Below are 22795 nucleotides of genomic sequence, written 5' to 3'. Positions count from 1 at the left end.
TCGCTGGAAGCCCCTGTGAAACGGGAAAGCCAGTTTTAAGCCACACTTAACTGCCTTCAGGCTCGTACTTACAGATGCTCAGAGGCAAAGGTAGAAATAGCTGCTTTTATTTAATGCTTTCGCAAAAACGCTCCCGTCATCTCCCAACACAACTAGGAATTCACGGTCTCAGCAGCCTCAGGCACCTCCTTTCACCAAGTACCGTTGTCCTACCCTTGAAAAACCACCATCTACAGCTTTTTTATTTTTAAAAAAAAAAAAAAGAGAGAGAAAAGGAGCGGCTATACCAAAACCTCAAGCGATTTCTTAGAGGTACAGAGGACCTCGCGCTTTGAACGTCTAGTAACGCACCCGAGGGGGCGCAGGCTGCTGCCAGGCGAGCTGCAAAGCTCCTCTCCTGGGCCCAGGCGCCCACCAGCCCCGCTCGCCCACCTCCTCTCCGGGGACGAGCCGCCCCGGAGCACCCCCGGGTGCTGCCCCGTGCGACCCCCCCCCCGGTTACAGCCGGGTACTCACCTCTCAGGCACCAGGGACGGACCCGGGGCCGGCTCTCGCCCTGCGCCAAGGCCCAGCCCCGCTCTCACGTGGAGCGGGCCGAACGAGACCTTCAGGTGTGTTTAACAGGGCCCAGGAAGTAACAAATGCAAGTTTATAAAAGCTTTTATTTGCTCTTGGTATGACCAAGAATGGGACAGTGATCTTTTATACAATTTGATACAGTAAGTGGTACAAAAGAATGTGTTTTAAATAAAAAGCCAGAGTGGAGTAGCAAAAATATTAAAAAGAGTAAGTAAAAAAAAAAAAATTGTAGGCATGGGAATTAATCCTAGACCTTAGAAATTGATGCTCTTTTTCCACGATCCAAGTCCAATAATACGAAGTGCAGCTTTCACCCCTGCCAGGCACCGGAGCCCTTGTCATTTTAGCCTGCCTGATCCTGACCGTAACTCCAAGGGCTCGCTCCACGCGAGCCAAGGCTACATTTAAGTACTAAATATAAAACGGTTAACACACTTGTACAATAGATTCCACTTCAGTTTTTAGTTTATCATTACCAATTTAATTAAGTTACATTTTTATTTTTTTTTGCCGTGACAAAAGGTAGCACTGCTATTCCTCTGATGGCCGATTACATTAAAAGCACACCTCCCACCGGCACGGGTTACCCGGGGTGCAGCCGGGTTAAATGCGCATCAGGGTAAATCAACGGTAAAACGGACTTCAGCACTGCAGCATCCAGATGACTCCACTGTCGGAAAGAGGCACATGGAAAGCTCCTTTTCTGACTGTTTTCTATGCCGGCCTTAGGCTTTATTCCACACGCAGGACTGGGGAGGGGGGTGTCTTCCAAGGACAGGTTTCACAAGCAGTTAGTTTGCTAGCTAGCAGTAAATTCAGATACCAGCAGAAATAAAGTTACTGCAAATTCCTCCAACACGACTATTACTTAGCACAGGCATTTACTCTGGTTGCTCACTCCTCCTCAGCTGGGCCTTGCACTCCACAAATAAAAGAAAGCCAAGCCACATAGTTAAAATTCATGTTTTTATATGAACATAAGTAGACCATCTAGAAATATTTCAGTTTATTAACTTGTTAAGTAGAATATGAAACTGAGTATTTAGCTAGTAGTACCAGAGAGTGGACTGTTCTCTGTTCGGTTTCAGCGAACACAGCTTCTACAAAGGATCCCACCAGACTTACACAGAAGGAGCCGGGCCCCCTTTACGCAAATAAAAAGCTCACGTTTAAAACAAAGATTATACAAAAAAAAAACAAAAACAAAAACCAAAATTGATGTATATTTCTCCATTTTCCCTTTTTGATAACGTTAGAAAGTGCAGCTTTAACAAAAAGGTAGCCATAGTCTATTTACAACGCTGACCAACAGGCTTCGCACGTGAGAAACAAAACCACGTCGATTTTATCAACTAGCGTCCCAGTGTCCTGCCCTAGCCCAACAGCCACTCAACTGGGAAGGGTTAACAAGTACAGAGACAAAATGCCAAAATACAGAGGAAAAGGGAGACACATCAGTAAAGTTACTACACGGAAAGCAGGTCAAAACTAGAATTTCAATGTTAAAACACTGTCATCTCATTAGAGTTAAATCAGCATTATTTACTACTTTAATTATTTACCGGAGAAAAGTCCAAAAACCAAGCGGACAAGAGTCAGGCACGAGCTTGTCCAACTTTAAAGTAGAATGGGAGGCTTTTGGCGGGGTGGGGGGGAGGAGGGGAGGTGTCTGTTTAAAATATCCGTGTGTCCTTGGCTGGAGAAGTTCTCCTACGTAGTATTTTAAACGCAAGGCAAGTGAAAGCACAAACGCTGTTGCAGACTGAACATCCAGTTCAACAGGAGCAGTCCAAAGAGTCAGACTGGCAGTCATCAACCCCCTTTTCTTTCGGAAACGAAGGAAGCCGTTCAATTATCCGAACGCAGGTGCCTCACTAGGACACGAGCAGCACAGCTAGCATGCCCTTATCTACAGGCAAAGCAAGGCGGCAAACTGGAAAAGCAAGTTAATACCGCAGGGACTCAAAAGCCCTCCGTGGATCACCCGCTCCATACCCATTACTTCTGGAGTGAGCGCAAGACTGACTGAAGTACAAACGACTCACAGAGCTTTTAACGCTGGGAAATGGAAAGTTTTCAGGGAGGCAATAAATTCAACTGCCAACGTTTTGGTTTTTTTTTTTTAAATCTAGTTTTACTTGGCCTTTTGCTAGGCTACCGAGCCACCTGTTGGAGAGGCTAACAGTAAGAGAGAACTTTTAAGTTCATGTCAACTGCTGTCAGTTTGGGAATTGCATCTTATATTCATACACATAAAGTAGACAACCACATCACCCTCCATAGAAAACTAGTGCATGCAAATAACTCTTCCATATCATAAAACCCAATGGCTATGCAGGAGGAGAGAGAAGATATACTAGTGAACTGACATTGGCTAGAGGGAAATTAGTAGGTATCTTCAACATTTTATCTTGAAAGCTAAGTCAGTGCTTTGTATTAAATTTTTGGCAAACATACCACGTTGCCATCCTTTTAATTAACACATCACACCATGAAGAAAAGCAAATAAAAGCAGCATGCAGGCAAAAGGAAAGAGTTGCAAGTGAGAAAAAAAAAATGGCAGCAGGAACAGTTCTGAATGGCTAGATCACCAAAAAGGAGACAGAGCAGATTAAATGTAGTATTTTTTTTGCACCACCCTTTGTCCTCGATGCATTACACCAACAAGTACAGAAAGCAATCACAAAAGAGTTCAGTATTTTAAAATGGTCAAGTATGGATGGTATGTCTCCTGCACATGCTTCCACCAGAAGGGGAGGGGGGGAGAAAAAGAAAAAGTGAAAAACAAAAGTTTCTTTCCACATAAGGCACAGGACAAAATAAACCCCACTCACATACTCAAGGCGAAAATGAGTGTTTTCCTGGCTCTTTTGCTGATGTATCTAGAGAATATGGTGACTCAAGCACATTATCCATGACAGAAAATTCCACTGTTGTACAAAATAAATTGTTAATTCTAACTTTTATTCTTATACAATTTGCAGAATAGAGTTGAATATGATTGCTATATGTTTTAATGTCAGGAAGAACGGGACTATAATACAACCAAAAAGTAGTGGTAAGTTGAGCAGGTACATTAAAAATGAAGTCACGGACATGATTTTCCTATACATGTTGTTGAGAAAATTATAGTACGCAAGCTGTCCTAAACAGAAAGACAAAGGGAGACAGCAGCTTGTTAAGATGAGGAACAAAACATTGGTTTAAGGTTAAAAACGGGCAGAGTGGTTTGTTTTGCAGCGAGAAAAAAGGGGCGGTGGATGGCGATTGGTGATATAGGAGAACGTTCAGCAACACTTGCTCTTCCAGCCTGTCACCCCACCTCCACTGCTGATATCTACATTTTCACTGTTGGGCTCTTTTACAGGGGTCTGCAATGAGACAAGTAAAAAAAGTTAGATAGCTCTTGCGACATTCTGCGACAGAGTAAGTATTCAGCGCGGAAGAGGCTTACAAAGACTTACATCACCAAACAGTATCATACGTAAACTGTGGACAAACACCTCCATTAAAACGTAGGCAATCCTCCTCCCCCTGTCAGCAAAAGTGTGCAAAACCAATCTGTGGGGTTTTTGGTTTTGTTTTAGATCAACAACAGCTGGAAATCTGGAACAAACTTTTGACCTTGGCCCACCCCAAAGTAAACTAAAACTACTTCTAGATCCTGCTTTTAGAACTGACACTTGGACTCTGGTGGAGTAAGTAAATCATAGCGTACAACTAACACAAGATATAGTTAAATTACGCGAACTAATGACCTTAAAAAGCCACAGAGTAATTTATGGATAAAGAAGGGCTGTTCAAAAGCACCTTCCTTCCAGTTACTCAGGACACTGGTTTGAGGCAGTGTACAAACAGGCTTGTCTGCGTCACGGGATGTTAATTTTTGCTTTGGTCTAACCAAATTTAAGTCAAGTGGTTTTGATCAGACGCTACCATCCATTTTCAGCTGTTTAGATACTAATCTAAACATTCATGAGAATACTGCATCTATACTCCTTTTCTTATTCTCCTTTATCTCAGCCCCGCAAAAGTTAAGTCCCCCTCTTCTTCATATAAGCAAAGAGAGGCCCAAAGTACAATTTTAAAGATCCTGAGGGTCAACTAAGGGTTGCTGGTCGACCCTTCTGTTTACCACTGGCCAACGATTTGCATCCAATTCCTCCCATAAAGCCTGTCAAGAACTGAGTAAGCAACAAGTCAAAATCAGAACGACAAACAAGAAGCTGTTAAGCAGATACGTATTGAAGAGGGTCGTGAAAAGACTCAGCATTGACCTCGCGCTAAACTCTTCATCAATTAACTCAGAATATTATCAATAGCGTTCGTGCAGTAAAGGAGCAGAAGACAGTAACGAAGGTAAAGTCTCTATACTGGGTAGTCCCTACTGCCGAGTAAGTTGGAGCACAAAGAAAACACATAAAGTCATTTAGGAACAAAGCACATATGTTAGAGTTGGCCAGCCCACGTCTCTCAAACTCCATACAGCTCCTGCGCTGAAGAGACACAACCTGATCATAAGCTGGGACGTGCTAGCACAGAGGTTACTGTGTAAATCAAGTCCTTGGCTATGGGAGAACATAAGCTAACTGAAACCAGCCCTGGGAGCCACCTGCATATCCAGATCATCCCGATCTCACAACAAACAGCGGGAGCTATTAGAAGCCAAAACACTTTCTACTCATGAAAGCTTTCAAGGGTACCCTGCCTCCAACCCTGTACTCTCAACTATAGCGGTGTCTTGCAGCTCCGGATCTAGGAAGATTTGGGTATGCAACTCAGAAAAGATAGCCGTCTTTACAGTAGGCCATACTTTACAGGATGGAGAACTAACCACAAGAAGAACTGATTGTCCGTGTTCTTCTTACAGTTACAAAATAAGCTTCCAGTGACAGCATCCAACAAAATACTGAGGTTGAAAGAGCTAACCATTAAAAACAGGGTAGGAAGTCACAGATCTAGTCCATCTGTTTCATCTGTCAACCATATCTAAATCACTCCTGACAGATACTTAGAGCTTTTAAAGAACATCGTGCATTGATGGAGACGACTGAAGGCGCTAACTAATAAACCAGCAAGCACCAAGTTGGAGGGGCAGAAGAGGGGAAAAGGCAGAGGTTTCCTTTATCTAAGAAAGGGATCACGACAGGATTCAGTAACTACACAATGAAATGAGGCACAGCAGAAATAAAGTTCACATTTTAAAACAGTAAGTTTTAAAGCGTAACCCACAGAACAGTTTACGGAGGCACCCATAGATTCGCCATCACTGCCAATTTTAAAACTATGATCAAGCAGTTTACTACGACACTTTCTAGTCACAAGAGAAATTCAAGGAAGCCCTGTGGCCCACCTCACGCAGACTGAACAGCAGTGATCATGGGCTCCGTGAACTCTGCTCTCCTCAGGATTTAACTTCAGGCATCCTGGACAGGGAGTCATAAACATTCAAATTCCCTGTCCAGGCAGCAGGAAACAAAGAAGGTGAGAGGGAAAGGACAACTCCCTTCTAGATCAATTCAAATGTTTTATCTCCAAGTCATCTACAATACAATTACGAGTTTAAGACTGAACTACTACTAGTTCAGATTCCTTCGCTCTTTGATGTACGTTACTCCCTCTCGGCAGTACCTCTGTACTAATGAGCCATCAAACAAGTATTAGAAGCTTTAAATGTATAATAGTCCTCCTTCAAGGACTTGTTGATCTTAGGGTACCAAAACAAGCTGCAACGATTCAGGTAAATTTCAAAAGCAACAGCAGCTGAAATTTTAGGATATTTTTTCAAATGATCAGATAAACAAAACCTGTCAGCACTTACCTTTCGAAGAATGTCTTCTGCTAATGTGAGGAATGCCTTCTCAATGTTTATATTTGCTTTCGCACTAGTTTCGAAAAACCTAATACCATGCTCCCTAGCAATCTAAACCAAAAAAAGAAAGCAGAAGGTTAGCATTACTGTAGAGTTACTGTATTGGTGCTGCTATAACTTTGGGACTAGCAAAATTTATAAGCGTATAATATTCTTTTAGTGCAGCAAACAGGAGGTGAAGTCAGGCAAACTGTCACAGAAGAAGATTCAGAACTTAATGACTAAAGGACAGCAATTAAAGTGTGTTAAATCACAAGTCAATGCCTGGACGTAAGATGATAGATAGCATACAAACCTGTCACATGACAAGCAACTTAACAAAAGGATGCCTGCCAAATTTTAGTTACCAAAGAAAGCAGAAACTGCAGCTGAACTCATTCCATGTGTGGCAGTTGTTCACAATGCAGCTGCTGAGAAAACATTCCCTAGACTTATAAATCATTAGTAAATCCAGCTATTTTGTTTGTTCTCCGGCATATCCCATTGTGGCATCTAAACAATCAGGAGATGGTGGGAAGTTCTGGCACTGATTTGCTTACTTTGATAAGCAAGTTTTTGTCCAACACTCACCTGTTCTCCTTTTGCTTTAGGGACAACTCTTTTATCTTCCATGTCACACTTGTTTCCTAACAGCATCCTCTCCACATCTTCATTGGCATGCTAAAATGAGATCAAGAGACAGGTTTACATACACACCTCCTCCAACAAACAGTAAATACCTACTTTACCTTTCTATCTCCAGGCTGCTGGAAGCCCAGTCTAATGTTTACACGTCTAGTTGACCTACGCTTTCCTCAGTCCTAACAAAGACTGCTAGAAATCATTCTCTAGACTAAAGAGCTCATATCCTGTTAGTGGAATGAGACAACAGCTACAGCTTGAGATAGCTCTTCCACCCCCGCCACCCCTCCCCAACACTAGTTATTTTTCCCCTTCCATTTTATTCCTGTAGTCTTATTAGGAAGTCTTCTGTTCTGACAAGGACCAAGCAATGTTTTGCAACCTGGATTCTTCTAGCGAAGGACATTAATCTATTGAATGTCGGTTAAGTTATATTCAATGACCTGGGAAAAGAATCAGCTTCCTGTCCCACACTTAGAGGTGCCAGGTTTCATATGCTCTAGACAAACACATTTATAAAAATGATGGTACGTAGGCCAAAACATTATGGGACAACAAAAACACCCAGGTCTAAAGCTGCCAACAATCGAGCTTCATGTGCTGAAAGCGGCTCCAGTTGACAGTACTTTTAATTTTTTGGTGTTGCAGGGTTGGTCTGCATAGTGTTATTGCAGACAAGCAAGTCTCTTTAAGAACTGCAATTATGCTTTCAACCACCACAAAGCCAAATAACTAAGAAGTTAGTAAGAAGCCCTCTGGCTTATATTTTGTTTATTTTCAGAGGAGTTACTGGGTTAAAAAACAAAGGGAAATTAGAGATCTCTAGCATCACGCTGTTCCTCTGATGTTGAAAACATCAGAGCAAGACTATGTGTCAGCTTTGGTCTTAGATCTTTCTGCAAAGTACCTCACAGAAAAGCTGGCAGCACGCTCATGCAGTGAAACAGGACTCAGACTATATACCAAGCACATATAAACAAGATATCACAATGGGAAAACTGAAGCGAGGCCATGCTAATGCTCAAGGCGCAAGTAAAAGTAGAATCACATATACAGGGAATCAGCTTTGCAAGGCAGAACGCAGTGCCAATGCTTTCTCAAGGAATATTGAATGAGCAAAAATATCCAAGCAGTTCAATTACTGAACTACTGCCAATGTCCATTACAGTAAGGAAACGATATGTCAAAGATATCCGTAAGACCGGCAGAAAAGTTCCAGCAGTCACAGCACAACGCATCACTTAAGTGGATAACTGACGTATTTTGAAACCTGACATGAGAAGCTTCTTGGAAGGTCTAATCCAAGTGTGCTTTCACTCCAACAGTATTAACACTACTTCACAGGAGAAGTCCTAATAGAACTAAACAGGCAAAAGATCCTTGTATCCAGTATTCCTGCTTACAGTACTAACCCATTTCATGTTCCTCAGGAGAACAAAGTGTGACCAGAATCACCCCCCTTCTTTTCCCTCGGGTCACAAGGGGGAAGAGGAACCAGACGGCAAAGGTAGATTAAGATTGTGTGCACTGAAAATACCAACCTTTCATACACACAAAGCTGTTTACATAGTAACAGACATGTTTCAAATGCAGCCAGCCCAAACACATAATACTGAGCACTTGAACAACTCGTCTAATTCCAAATAGCCAGGAGGAAAAGTCCATGGCATGGTATACCTCTGCAGAATTTGTGACCTTTAACTAACTATTTAACAACAACAAAGTTATAACATTCTCAGATATCTCTAGCTTTCCTCTTTACTTCTAAATCAGGGCTTACGTATCCTATAGAGGAGCCTCCTTGCAGAGAGTTGCAATTTAGAACATCAGCTTTCTTTATTAACAATTCTCACTGAGAGGATATCCTTTAAAATATTAACTCCTTGTAAGACCAAAGCACTTAGCTGCTCCTTTCACAACTACCAGTCTCAATAATCCTGTACACGTCAGTAGATAACACTTGTCATTCATTTTAGTGAGAAGCCTGAAGATGAGCTGGAATCTTAGAAGAATGACTTCACCCGTTACTTCTGCACGTGCACTTCATCAGTGAACTTCTTCCATAACAAAAACACCCCCTAAGGTGTCAAACATCGTCTATTAAACTGCAGAAATAATGCCCTCACAGCACACCTGTAATCAGCCACAGAGGTTTCTGCTACGCGGATCTGAAAGACTCAAGTCAGCAAATGCACTTGCTATCTCAGGCATAACGGTATGAACGACGTTCATTACTTAACATCCTGGATATCGCTAAGTTTTTTAAACAAAGCGGCTGCAGAATCTACAGGCCTTGGTCTCAAGTTCAGATTGAGCAAACTGCAGAGTCTTTTCCTTTGCTACCTTGTCTTTTTGTCTCTTACTTCTCTCTACCCACCTATACCTTTCCACAAACAGTATATAGTACTCCATTTCTCCTACTAGAAAATTCAAGGCCTGATACCACATTTTCATTCTCTTAAGAATCTTACACCAGTCTCAATGCTTCAAAGTTTGACAGCACCTATCTCCTGATGCTCAGTTCCACAAGCTCACCTTTGTGTTTTCTAGCATGAAAAGGAAACTGGCAAACCTACACACTTATTCCATTTGAAGATAGCATTATACAAGTAGAAAAACTCATAGGTGAGCTGCTCACGTATCAGAACTCCCCAAGAACGGACTCTTTAGGACTTAGTCACTTAGGGTTTCCATACTGGTTTCATTTGACCTCACTTGAAATGTTACCAACCTCCTTTTTTGGTATTCCTCTAACAAAGGCAAAAATCAACTCTCCAGATTCGAGTACGTTGCTAACATTTGACGAAAGCAGTCTGCAATACCGCCTGTAACAGTTAGCAATAATAGACCTGCAAATATATCCTAACATCAGTTTTGAGGGAGTGAAAGGAATCACATTTAATTATCTTTGAGGATTTACACAGTCAGCTTAATAAAATAGGTTAGTACAGATTTCTGTAGGTGATCCATTCTCATAGCTACTCCACAGGTTCTGTCTCAGTAGGATTTCCTTGCACACCACTTTGTGATGGCAGCTCTTCTTGAGAACTTAAATTCCTAGTCATTAAAGTCATGTATCTCTTTCCTCCAAGTATTCTCCAGCACAGAAATTAATTTTGTTCACGTTTGAACTCTGACATTTCAGCGCAGTGACATCAGTAGCCACAGCGCAGTGTTGTGACCCTTCATGCCATTGTTGAAGGGAGAGTTGAGGGAGGGAAGCAACATAAGTCAGTCTAAGAGCAGCATCCAAACCTCCATATTAAATTATCCACAGCACCTCCCGCCAGGGCAGAACTAGAAGCCGCACTCCCAAAACTGGGTTCTGTGACACTCATCACACGTTCTATGGGTCACAACAAACAGCTCGAAGTCTAGGATCTTAAAGACACTACTCACCTCATCTATGTTTCTGAGCCACTTGCTGATGTTTTCAAAGCTCTTGGCATTGGTGATGTCGTATACTAGCATGATTCCCATGGCACCTCTGTAGTAAGAGGTGGTGATGGTGTGAAATCGTTCCTGCCCTGCTGTGTCCCTGCGAAGAACAGAGATAAGAGCGCACATCAGAGGCGAGCACTAAAGAAAGTAGCATGGTAGATCTATTAGACAAGCGGGTATGGCTGGGTATGTGCTCTATTACTCCATTACCTAGGATGTGCAACTCTTCCAAAGAACGGTAGTTTTTCTTTTTTGGATTTCACTTTAAAGGGGATTAAAAACAAACAAACAAACAAACCTTTCAGAGTCAACTACATCGAAGGCAAAGATATTGGACTGCTTAACCCAGTTTACATAACTTAGGAGGAAGAGGAAGCTATCTGTTGAACAGCAGAGTGGTAAGTTATAGCAATTAAAGCTGGTATCAAGTTATGAAAGAATTTTGCTAATTTTAAAATGTGTTCCTTTTTTAATGAAAGCCATCGTAAGTTGACAACTTGAAACTTGTGCCCAAAAGACGTTTTTATTTTGAAGTTTCATATCTTAAGAAAGCGTTTCAAAGACTTTCGAGTATCAGCGAAGCCTGGTACCTGACAGAACGCAAACAGGAGAAAGAAATGCTCTAATAATATTTCAACATAACCGTGAGCTTCAGCACTGGGAACATGTCCGAGTAACCCTAGAAATGTTCCGCCGTCCAAAACATTCTCATTTTACAGAGCAGTTCTTCCAAAACAAACACACAACTGCAAGTCACTTGAGGACACCAACTACAATCTTTAAGTTAAACATAATAACCACTGACCAGCTTGATTAGATAGCGCATGAACCTAGCAGATCCAGTACTGAAGTTTCTGTACGGGGTTCCTAAAACGTTCTAGGTTGTCTAGCAGGGCTGCTCTAGGAGTCAGAAAAGACTGGAAACGCAACCAGTGATGACTTGACCCAATTAACCAATCCAACAAAACCGCAGTGAGTGAGAAGGTCCCTTTCCATTTCAGCAACCGCTGGGCAGCCATGAAGACAACGGCTCAACACTTTGAGACTCAGATATATCTATCTGAGAAAAAAACCTGCTTTCAGATCAGGTTTATAAAACTTTAAATTCATCTCTACAAACTTATATTCCTGAAATTTTAGGTCAAGAGGAGGGTATAAAAAATAAATCTAAGATACATACTCCAACTTCGTCATCAATTTCTATAAGGAAGATGCTGAAAATTGGTTATGAAAGGTTAATGAAGGCACATTTCTCATCTAATTGTGAGACCTCTGATGGGATGCATCCATTTGTTGGAAAAAACAACAAAAAATAACTTGCATGCCATTAAGTTGAGTATTTAGTTAACTGCATATTCAGTTAACTGCATATATGTGCCTTTTGGAGGACATAAACCTGACAGACTACATATTTACAGACAGTTTTCAAAGACACTATTCACACAAGCTAGAAACAAAGGTATCTCCAAACTTAAACTGATCTAAGTTGTGACTAAACATTCCCTAACTGCCTTCAGAAAGATTTCAGTCCAGATTTCCACAATTCTGTGCTTTTTTGAGAACTACGCTATAGGTATTAGAAACACCTCTTTAACCGCTAACAGAAAACAGCTGAGCATACAGCATTCCCCACCTGACCCACAGGCACCAGTTTCCTCATTCAGAAACCAATAACCTCAGAAAAGATCCCAGACTGAAGTTAAACTAGTTCAGTCCATTTCCCTTTCAGCTCTATCTGAGGTCCTAGCAAACGCCTCATCAGGATACAGGAACCACAGGGCAGCCAGCCGCTTGTGAAAATCCAGCTCTCTCCACCACCATGCCACCTACAGTTGACCTAAGAAACACTGACTGTAGTTGCTAAATCAGTTTGATTAACACAGTAGAAATCCAGCCACGTATCAGTTTGCTACACGGCCCATGGGGAGTAAACCAAAAGCCCTTAAACCCCCAACACGAGCGAGGAAAAGCTCCTCTGCCTCTTATGAGCTCTGTTTGGCTTGGACCGCAGATCTCTGTTCCAGCGCACAAGATAGCAGCCTGTCTGCGTCCCAGTCCTTTTCCATATCAAGTAGATTTTCGGACATTCAAACAATTGATTATACATGAACTTCATAACTTTGCATTTCTCTCTGCTGAATTTCACCGAGCTTTTTCAAGGGCATTTTCCAATCAGTCAAGAGAAGTCTGAATTATAATACAGTCCCCTACATAATGAATATTTTGCAACTTCAGCTCTTCCTGCTTATCTTAAATACAATAACCATACTACTCCTTCATCCAAATCGTTAAAGGAAATATTGCCTATCATGAAACTCAGGACAGGCTCCTTCAAAACACGTCAGCAAAACTCCCACTTACACAGTTTAATTCTTCCCCCGCAAGGTTTGTATCCACTTGATAGGGAAAAATGAATTAGGTGAAAGAACTAACTTGTTCACATGATGCAGGATAGTGTCAGAAAAGCCTTACTAAAATAAATAAATAACAAGAAGAAAATGATTTTGTGATTTCTCCTCTACTGACAAGACTGGTAACTCTGTCACAGGAAAAATTTTAGATTGATTTTATGCAACCTGGTTTTGGCAACACTCAGCTGTTACTCATTTCTATCCTCTCCTAGTTGCCTAACCCTGACTTGCTTAGTTAACTCCTCCAGTATTTTTTCTGGGAATTGAAACTAAGCAAGTGGATGAAAAGAAGGCTGGGGAGGGAAAAAGCAAAGAACTGTATTTGCCCTTTCCCCTTCTTAATGGATCTCTCCATTCATTATTCAAAGATAACTCTTAATGGATCTGATATTAGAGAACTGATTGATGCAAACAACACAGGGGAAAATGAGTTATGTTTTCAAACTGTCCAAGAATGATGAATCCACCTCGTGTAAACGGCCTCTGAGGATGTCTTGTTCACTGCCTCACGTTTCCACTCTGTTGTTCTAAACCTCTAAGACATAAGCATCTGCTCGAAAGCTATGGGTGCCTATTAAACCCTTGCTGTAGGTAAGTGTCTGTGGAAGCCGGGGAACATCTATGCCCAGGGTCTAGAGCGCTCCCTAGCCAGCCCGACCGCAGCAGTCAAAAGTTCTCCAAGCTAAAATAAACACAGGACTATTAGGGTAGCCAGGGAAAACGAGACCCTACTGCACAAGAGGGGACTAAGAGAATTTGGCTTGTTTAGCTGCAAAACGAAGGCTAAGAAGGTTGTCTTGTGTAAACAGTGAGGGTAGGGAAAGCAAAGTGAAAAATCTATTTAAATTATTCACTTTCCAACAGTCAAATATGCCTAAAGTATACGACATTAAAAGTCTAACCAAATGAGAAAGGCATTTCTGGGACAGCTTTCCAACAGACCTAGCTGAGACCAAAAACGCCTTACAGTGTAGTATGATTTGTTTATGAAAGGTTTACATGGTTGCAACAAGAGATTATATCTGATGATCTATCAAGACCCTTCTTCCACATAGCATGAAATAAATGTCTGATGTATTAAATCAAATAATTTCCAAAATAAAAAAAATAAGGTTTTTACTCATGTCCCACTGTACCTTCTAGAAACATTAACAAAAAAAAACCTCAAGAAACTGTACTGCAGAATACTGCATTGAATGACTGAGACGGCAGTGCTAATATCAGCTATACTCCAGAAGCTGTAGTAACTGAGTAGAAGACTTTCCTGCACAGAAGAACATCCGTAAGACTTCATGACTGGCAAATTTCAGCTTTTCTGAAGAAATATTCATCTAGAAAAAATGTATATAGAAATTGATACACACCAAATGGTTCAAAAGCTATCAACAGCATCTTGGGGTAATATAAAAATTAATAAGATTGATCTCACATCCAATTAGTGGAGCTGTTTGCAGCTGTAGGTGGACGCCACCACGCTCCTTACATGCAAGCTCTTGAATGTATTAGGGAATCCACACAAGTGTAACTATTTCAGTTTGCTACATTGATGCACATTTCTTTTACTTAGCCTGCTGTTCTGCTTGGGTGATTATTTTTGCAACTACTAAGCAAGGAAGGTAAGTTGCTTTAGAAAAAAAACATATTCTGAAGCTCAATGCAGAATAAAACATAATTTTGCAGAAACTTTTCTAGCCATATAAATGTGTTCCTAGGTATGATGCACTGACAGAAGAAGTTTACTTTATGTTCTTCTACAGGAATTTAAAAATTGCTTATTTAAAATAAAGTTATTTCTAGAATTTGGAGTCAGTCAACAAGACCACAGGAAAACACACTGACATTCAAGTTTTACATAAAGACATGCAGCTCAGAGTGGCAGTTAGGTAGGGGGAAAAAACGTTGAGATGTCTTCAGTTCTCTAAATTAAATGCTTTTATCACAAAAGCAATTTTGTCCTCTTGCTGATTCCATATTAATAGCTGCTCTATTATAACTCTATCAAGTTTAACTGTTGTATGTAACACTGAAGAGAACTTCCCAATTAGGAGAAGATGAGAATTTGTCTTCCTCAGCTTTGGAAGATCTTCAGTCTTTAGCTTTTTAGAAGTCAACTTTCTGGCATTAGTTATGCTAGTCACAGCATTACAACAAGCCTGCTCAGACCTTACAGGGCAGCAATACTGCAAACGCGCCTGTCCTCGGTGCAATAAGAGGCAAGCACTTCACTAATGCGTACCTACGTCCCAGTCTAGTAGAGTTCCTTGTTACAGGCCTGACAACACACACTGCGTATTGATAAGTTGCCAGGAAAACTGTTAAAACAGAAAATTCACAAATGAGAAATCAACAACAGTTAGTCCCCAAGAACCTTTACCAAACTCTTTAATATAGCTCTATCCATATATTTTGGTTAGTCTTTAAGAATCAAGGTACTGAAATATAACTTATATGCCCTGGGTTTGTTTATGGAAACTTGGATTACCTACTATACTTGCTTGCAAAAGCAAATGCTGATCTCTTGAAAAGGCTAATCACTCACCCGCTATTCAACTAACACCCCTCTGTTTATAACCCCAAGAAACCTGTATGTAAATACTGCAGCTATTTCTTGAATGGCTTTCTGCCCTCCCACATGCCACATTGTCAGTATCGGAGGGGGGGGGGTGGTTGTTTAAACTAATTCACCCTCCCAATATCAGCATCCTGTCACTTCACCTTCAGGATTACTTCTTTCAGTTGCTAGCAGTTTGCCCAGACCCCAGAGTCCAGGTACAGAGACCTCAGAGTAGTTAAGTATTCTCCGCACATGACTTTCTGGTCCTGCACAGATATTCTGTGAAAGAGGGCTCCTGGGACACATTTTTCTGCAGTAGCAGAATAGGATGCATCATGACTGTTTCCCCCCCCCCCCCCCCAGCCTTGTCTCCACCTTTTCCTTTCTCTACTTCATCCCCATTACACTGAACTAGATCTTCTAGTGTCTCCCATTCCTGCTGCTGGTGGATTTCCAGCAACTTTGATTTCCAGTCCTTGAGCTCAGAGTGCTTCCTTCTTCCTTTCGCATCTGCCACCGCTATGTATTTATGGATAGCAATAATATTTCCTTTCAGCCTTCACTTCACCAGATGAAAAACCTGGACCTGATTTCTGTGTGGTCACACACAGCCACATGTGGTCAGGTCAGAGAGGTTCAGCTAGCCTTTCTCCAGCAGCAGACAACAGCAGAGATTTCTCCGCAGAATATTTTCACAGCTTCCAGTTCTTTGTAGTTCACAGACTTCTGAGATCACTTCAGAGATGACATCTGTGTGTCCAGCAGTCACAGACTGCTCTTTCGTGAATTCCCGTTTGAGCCCACATCAGTCGGCAGCTACCACAAAACCTTGTGATGAGGACTTTCACAACTTAACTGTGTAAAGTGTCAAAGTGACTTCTGCGTGGGTTGCACACGCCACCTTCCAGCCTTAAGCTGGAACTAACGTTCTTGTACTGGAAGAGGCAATGAGCAAACCAATCTCTACCTATCTTTTCCAAGACACATGTTTTTAAAAATCCCTTTTGGTCTCTTCTCCTATAACCTGAAGAATCCTAATCTTTTTAGTTGTTCCTTCAGCTATTACAGCTGTCTGATCCTCTTACTTGTCCTTTCTGAAGCACAGTAATCAAAACTATGCATTATGTTAGACTGTGACACTTATTTCCCTGCCCACAGGAAATGATCTCACCCCTTGTAGCAGAAAAATCACTTTTCATTTTTCAATTGGTGCATTTATGTTAGTTATTTCAGTGAATTACAGGATGCCTTAGCCTTTCGGCTTCCTTTCAGCTTTCATTTCAAAGCAATTGCATCCAAGCTCCTAGAGCGTGTGAGTTTACATTCTCCGCAGCTGAATTTTTAGTTCTACTACTCTACTCCTCCGAGAAGCGTTCCATCACTTCTGCAATGATATTACCTTCTTCTGAAGCAGTAATCACTCATTTTGGCTCTTCCCTTTCCCCTCCCTTCTCTGTACAATGACCATTTTCACAAATGTTAATGTCTTTCAAGGAATGCATCAGTGCCATTCCTTCCAGGTCCCACCCTTAATAAATATTACTAAACATTTTACCTCCAAGTGTTTGTACCTATATCTTTCTACCAAATCCTGTACTCATCCCATTAGTAGCTTTCTTTATGGCTTCCTATCATAAACTTTAGGTTACTGTACTACTTGTCCATTTTTAATCTTAATCAAGAGGATCCTCGATTCTTCAATTATATGCGACCACCTAGTACTTGCTACAGCACGACTCTTCCTGCTGGATCTACACTGAACAAGCTCATTCCTTCACAAGGCTGTCCCAAGAGCAGCGTCCCGTCCTCCTCCCTGCTTGCAGCCCGTGCACTATGCCGAGCTTGCCCAGCGAAACTGAAGCTGTACAGACGTTTCCTGCGCACAAACACAGTCCCGCTCGCTATCCAACCCCACCATTCTCCACTTCCCCTTGTCCCAACCTCCTCACTCTCCATTTCAACACCGCTTTGCAACAAAGACACGCATTTACATTTGGAGCAGTATCTTTAATCCTAGCTCAAACCTTACAGAACCACCACTCCACTTCTTAATAGCTATAAAACAGCAAGCTGTTTATCACCTCTGGTGAGGTTTAACTTAGCTTGACCTTGAGTATTCTTACTTCACTCCTACACATCTTAAAGGTCAAGGCATGACTGAGATATCATCACACGTGCTTAGTCTCCATGCCCTATAACAGGCTGATAGCACTCCTGCTTTTTAGGAAAAGAGCAGTGCTATATTAGAAGGGGCTGTTCTTATCTGCTTTTCTGTGACACTCGCCTCTCATTGTGCTAGACATCGTGCCCCCCGCCCTGAAGAGTACAAAAATCTGTACTAGCCAACACACCAAAGCACAATAAATGTCAGGCTTTTTGAAAACATTGCAGGGCACTAAAACACAATGTTAAAGCTTTGTGGACAGTCAGAGAGCAACTCCTATACAAGGACAGCTGCATGTAAAAGATTTAACACATGGGTGATATGGATTAAATGGATCAGTGAGAGGCAGGTTAATACAGTAATTTTAAACTGTTTTTCAATTTATTTCTATTGTTTTCTGTACGAGAAAAGAAATACACCCTTCACCTATGTAAATAACAAATGCTATTTAATTGAATACTTAATTGTTCCCACTGATGTTGAAACCTTTCAAGGCTTGTTCTGTAAGCTTCCGGTTTGCTCAGCCATCGCTTTTGCCAGTGATGGCTCATCAAGCAGTTCCTCTGTAAACACTGAGCAACTTTATATAAAGAAACTCCTTCATATTTGGGAAATGGCTAGCATATACTAAGTTCTTTAATGTACAAAATTATCTGCTGGCATCTATCATTTTGGAAACAGCTGAGTTTCACTATTCTGAAACAAAGATGAATGTCAAGAACCAAAAAAACTTCAAGTTAGGTATCAGTCTGAATAAGCACTATTATTATTATTATTATTAATAATAATATACAAGACAAAACTACCTTTTCCCCCCCCAAGATGTTTAAAAATAAAACGGATGGATAACAAGCAAGGGATCATTGTCGGGGGGGCGGAGGAAGGGCACACGAATGAAATAACGGTCATTCCTCCTCTAAATTCTGAATACGGATATCCTGCAAAAAACATACCTGATGCACAAGCATAACTGCAACGTAGGTGAAAGTACACAAGCGCCACGTGTCTCATCTCCTGCCCTTAAGTGAAACTGAGACTGCTTTCTCCTCACTGAAGCTCTTTTGTTATCTTCTGATCAGCTTATTCAAGTATGGTAGTTGCATCCCAGTGAAAATTCTACCTATGATTCAGAATATATGCTTCGAATCGATTCAACTATGTTAGCTTCTGTGCGTTTCCTTCAGGTATAGAGGCACGATCCCTACTCTTGGCACAAAACAAGAAAAGCTATCAATACAGCCTTAAGCTCAGAAGGGGAACCCTCCCCGCCCCGAACGCATCCCTTGCTTACAGAGCTACTGAGAAGAGAATGAGGTGTAGTTCTGGAAATACGTTACATGACTCCTAGAAATAAAGGTTTGGTTTAAATACAGGAAGTGGCAGTTAAATATAGATGCATTACACAAAGTAAAGTACCTTAACCAAAACACATTGCTATTCTAGCTACCAGCAAACCACTGCTGGGCAAAATTCCTTTTAGAGGCAAAGATGGAAACTACAGTGTCTTAGATAAAGTCTCAGATTTTTTGCATTACGAGCGTGTGCCATAGGAAACTTTATCCAATACTTGACAAGTTTAATTTCAAACGTGAAATTTTAAACTGTCAGGAACAAGGAGATTCAGACAATCACCTCCCATCTTTGCAACACTTAAAAGACCGCAACTACACATAAACGTTCCCAGTAAAAATTCCATATCTGCTTAACCACAGGAAGTTCCATCTGAACCTGAGAAAAAACTTCTTCACTGTGAGGGTGACAGAGCACTGGAACAGGTTGCCCAGAGAGGTGGTGGAGTCTCCTTCCCTGGAGATATTCAAAACCTGTCTGGATGTGATCCTGGGCAATATGCTCTAGGTGACCCTGCTTGAGCAGGGAGGTTGGACTAGATGATCTCCAGAGGTCCCTTCCAACCTAAACGATTCTGTGATTCTGTGATTAACAGGTCATCCCTCATTTACAGTCAGAAAGACCATCTCCTGAATTGAATGCTTCTTGAGCTCAGCATCACATAAATCTGTTGAAATTATCTTAGAATGCATTCAATATACATCGGGAAAGCTAGCAGTTCCCTACATGTTACTTCATAATATTTCTTTACTTTGTCCCATCAACACTCCTCACTTGGAAAGTGGTTATTCTGGAGTGCTACACCAGGAAACACGTCTCAATTAAAGATGCTAAAAAAAATTTTGAACAGTTCCATGCCCAACAATTGGGAATAGTCTGTTCCAAGACACCTAGGGCACGAGTTTGTCAGTGTTGATTTATTTGATGCAAAATACAAATATTATGTCAATATCTAAAAATCAGAACCACATGTTAGCACGATCACACTGAGAACCTATCTTAGTACTTTAATATCTTCCAAATATTTTTAGAATAAAACTCAGCTCATCCAATCTTATTACAGCTTGCTTGTCTGTCTATACACACATTCCACTTTCTCAGTACGCCATATTTACAGTTATTACATTTCATGAGGATTTTTTCCAATGTTTAGTCTAAGACTTCCTTTTAAATCATTTCAATGTTTTGTTCTATCCGTCTACCCTTCTGGAATTCATAGCATCCACCCTGATTTGGCAAAAAAAAATATGATACACCAAACGATTATTAAAAGTTATGCTTTAATCTGGGCTGAAAATCTGAACTTTAGCAGTCCAACGGACTAAGATCATAGCAACAGATCCCCAGTAACTTGATCAGGGAAGCTATATTACACCTGAATGCCTCTCTAGCCTGAATGGCTCAGTCTCTTCCTCTTTACTGCTCTGCTTTCAGTTCCCAGCTTATCTATACCTATCTTTCTTTAGACAATCCAACCTAAAACACTGCCCTTATGGAGATGGCTACTCTCTGTTGCTCCCTGATGAAGCGTTCCTGTGCACAGAGTCACTTCATCATCCAACTGCTTCTTTATCCACCAGCTATGGAGTTTTTAAAACAAAATCAACTTTGACAACTCTTTTCTTCACAGGACACAAACAAAATAGCTAAGTGGGCCCATTTCTGCTAAGGAGGCGCTCACAGGACTGGGATATGAGAAGCAGCTGAGAGATTGTACACTCAGAGCAACGGTAACACAAAGGATTCAGAAAACATTAGTTAGAAAGGCTAATCATTCAGCCAGGCTTATGGCATTAGAATGACTGCTCAGATAGAGCAAGAACAATGCTTCCTTCTGGCTAAAATCCATGCTGCAGGGTATTAAGAGTTCTGCATTTACAAACGTCAAACACCATCAAGCAATAAATAAGGATTTTATTAACAACTGACAAAATGGGCAAACTCAAGTTCTGAGCTCAAAGTAAAGCTGGAGAGCGCATCAGTGATACGTATACTTGGCTGAGGACAGAGTTTAAACAAAAATCCAAGCTAGGAGAGGGCATTAACTTTTTTACCGAACTTGTTAAGGGGCTATTAAAATGGAAAGAATCTCCAGCTAGACATACATAAAAAGCTAGAGGAAAACAAAGTTTTCAAGTTTTGCCTCATGTTTAGACTTTCCTACAGAAAAGTAGTCGTCATCTCAGCCAACTGAATAAACTGTGGACAGTTTCTATGGAAAAATATAAAATAAGTGCAGAGATAAGATTGCAGTTTCTTGCTGATGCAAAGGAAGGCTGACAGGTCAATTTAAAAATCATAGATTCAAGGCAACTTGCAATTTAAAAATTCCAGTTTCACAATAGCTCCTTGGATATATACTCACCATATCTGAAGCTTGATCTTCTTTCCTTGTAATTCAACAGTTTTAATCTTGAAGTCTATCCCTAAAATAAATAAATACACAAATAAATAATTGGTATTTATTTACAAAAGAGCAATTCTACATCAACTCAAATTGTTTCAAACAAACAGCTTTCAGCTTTTTTTCCTCTTTTATGAATTGTCAGGCAAATCAAGGATGTCAGAATAAGCTGGAATGCAAGAGAATGCCTACCAATGCAAACAAGGCCTCAAAGAGGTCAGACTTTGGACACCGTCAGGTGTTTAAGACAATTCGGCCTAAAAGACTTTAAAACATCTTGCTTTTTAAGGAAAGAAAAATACCAAGCTTTTGCAATTTTTCTGGAGATCTTTCAAAAGAGGTAATTTTGAGGTTTGGCTGTAAATTTTAATTAGGATGTTTAAATAGCAAGCTTTTTCTTATTTTTTAAAAATAGTCATTTCCCAATAGGCAAAACCATGGTATTTTGCAGACACTCAAATATTATGTTTTGTTTTTTTTTTTTTTAAACTTGTACACCTAATCCTTGTGACTAGGCACTGTTTCAGAAACTGCCTCTCAAAAAACTGCCTAACTTTTTTTCTGAGATTCTCCTTTCTGTTGATCTTAAGTAATCTACTTGTAAGAATAAGATTAACCTCAAAAATCTTAATGCTTGTTACCTGTTTAACTTGGTTCAAAGAGGTCAGTAGGAGAGCTTAAAACAGCATGTGACAAGACTCCAGACTATTAGGAATAGTCATCTTGCCTTTTACATTGTTGATACAAGCAGTGGAAGCCCTGAAAAGTCTCTTGAATTAAACACACACACACACAGTCACACATACAGAGTTTATAAACAGTCAACCTCCAGCTTCAACAATGAAAACAAAAAGCTTTAAATGACATGAAGCTTTTACCAGCAATAAAACGCATGTTATCTTTATCAGAATAACTCAGGAACCCGACCACTACTTTTCTTCATCCGAGTCAGTCGCTGGTCCTGCCTCTGACTTTGTACAAGCGCAGTCACGATGTGACAGAAGGGCCTAAGCATATGTCTCAAAACTTAGGGAAAGCTGAGATCATCTTCAATTACAGAGCACGAACAACGTTTTACTTTTAATACCTACTAATACAAAATAATTCACATGTTAAATTGTGGCAAAATCTGAAATGGCACTGCAAGGAAGTACGGGATTCGCAAGGACTGAACAAAGGGGCAATGAGGGACAACTGTACTGAGAAGGTTTTGGAAAGAAGAAATGATCAAAGCGGAGACAGATCATTAGCCAAGATCAGTGTCGAAAACAGTACTGAGTATTTTCATTATTAATTCTGGTGCAATAAATTGTCATATTAAAGTCTGCTGCTTACAAAATTGAGAGGCATTCTACAAAGGAAAATTAAAATAAGAAACTTGATAACCTCAAAGACAGAA

General features: G+C 40.7%; 1 protein-coding gene across 1 annotated transcript in view; it reads right to left on the bottom strand.

Annotated features, from left to right (window-relative positions):
- Positions 1 to 642: 642 nt before the first annotated feature.
- Positions 643 to 22795, bottom strand: part of RAB10 (RAB10, member RAS oncogene family) — a 50306-nt gene continuing 28153 nt past the window's right edge. Inside the window, exons 2-6 of the mRNA XM_068936657.1 lie at positions 21358 to 21418; positions 10472 to 10610; positions 7022 to 7111; positions 6401 to 6502; positions 643 to 3950 (exon numbers count right to left, since the gene is read on the bottom strand). Coding sequence (XP_068792758.1) covers positions 3867 to 3950; positions 6401 to 6502; positions 7022 to 7111; positions 10472 to 10610; positions 21358 to 21418 — 476 coding nt within the window. The 3' untranslated portion in view covers positions 643 to 3866. The remainder of the gene's footprint in view (positions 3951 to 6400; positions 6503 to 7021; positions 7112 to 10471; positions 10611 to 21357; positions 21419 to 22795) is intronic.

The sequence above is a fragment of the Struthio camelus genome, chromosome 3, assembly GCF_040807025.1.
Source record: "Struthio camelus isolate bStrCam1 chromosome 3, bStrCam1.hap1, whole genome shotgun sequence".
NCBI classification, from domain to species: domain Eukaryota; kingdom Metazoa; phylum Chordata; class Aves; order Struthioniformes; family Struthionidae; genus Struthio; species Struthio camelus.
Note: the sequence above shows the minus strand (reverse complement) of the source record. Positions and strands in the feature narration are given on the sequence as shown.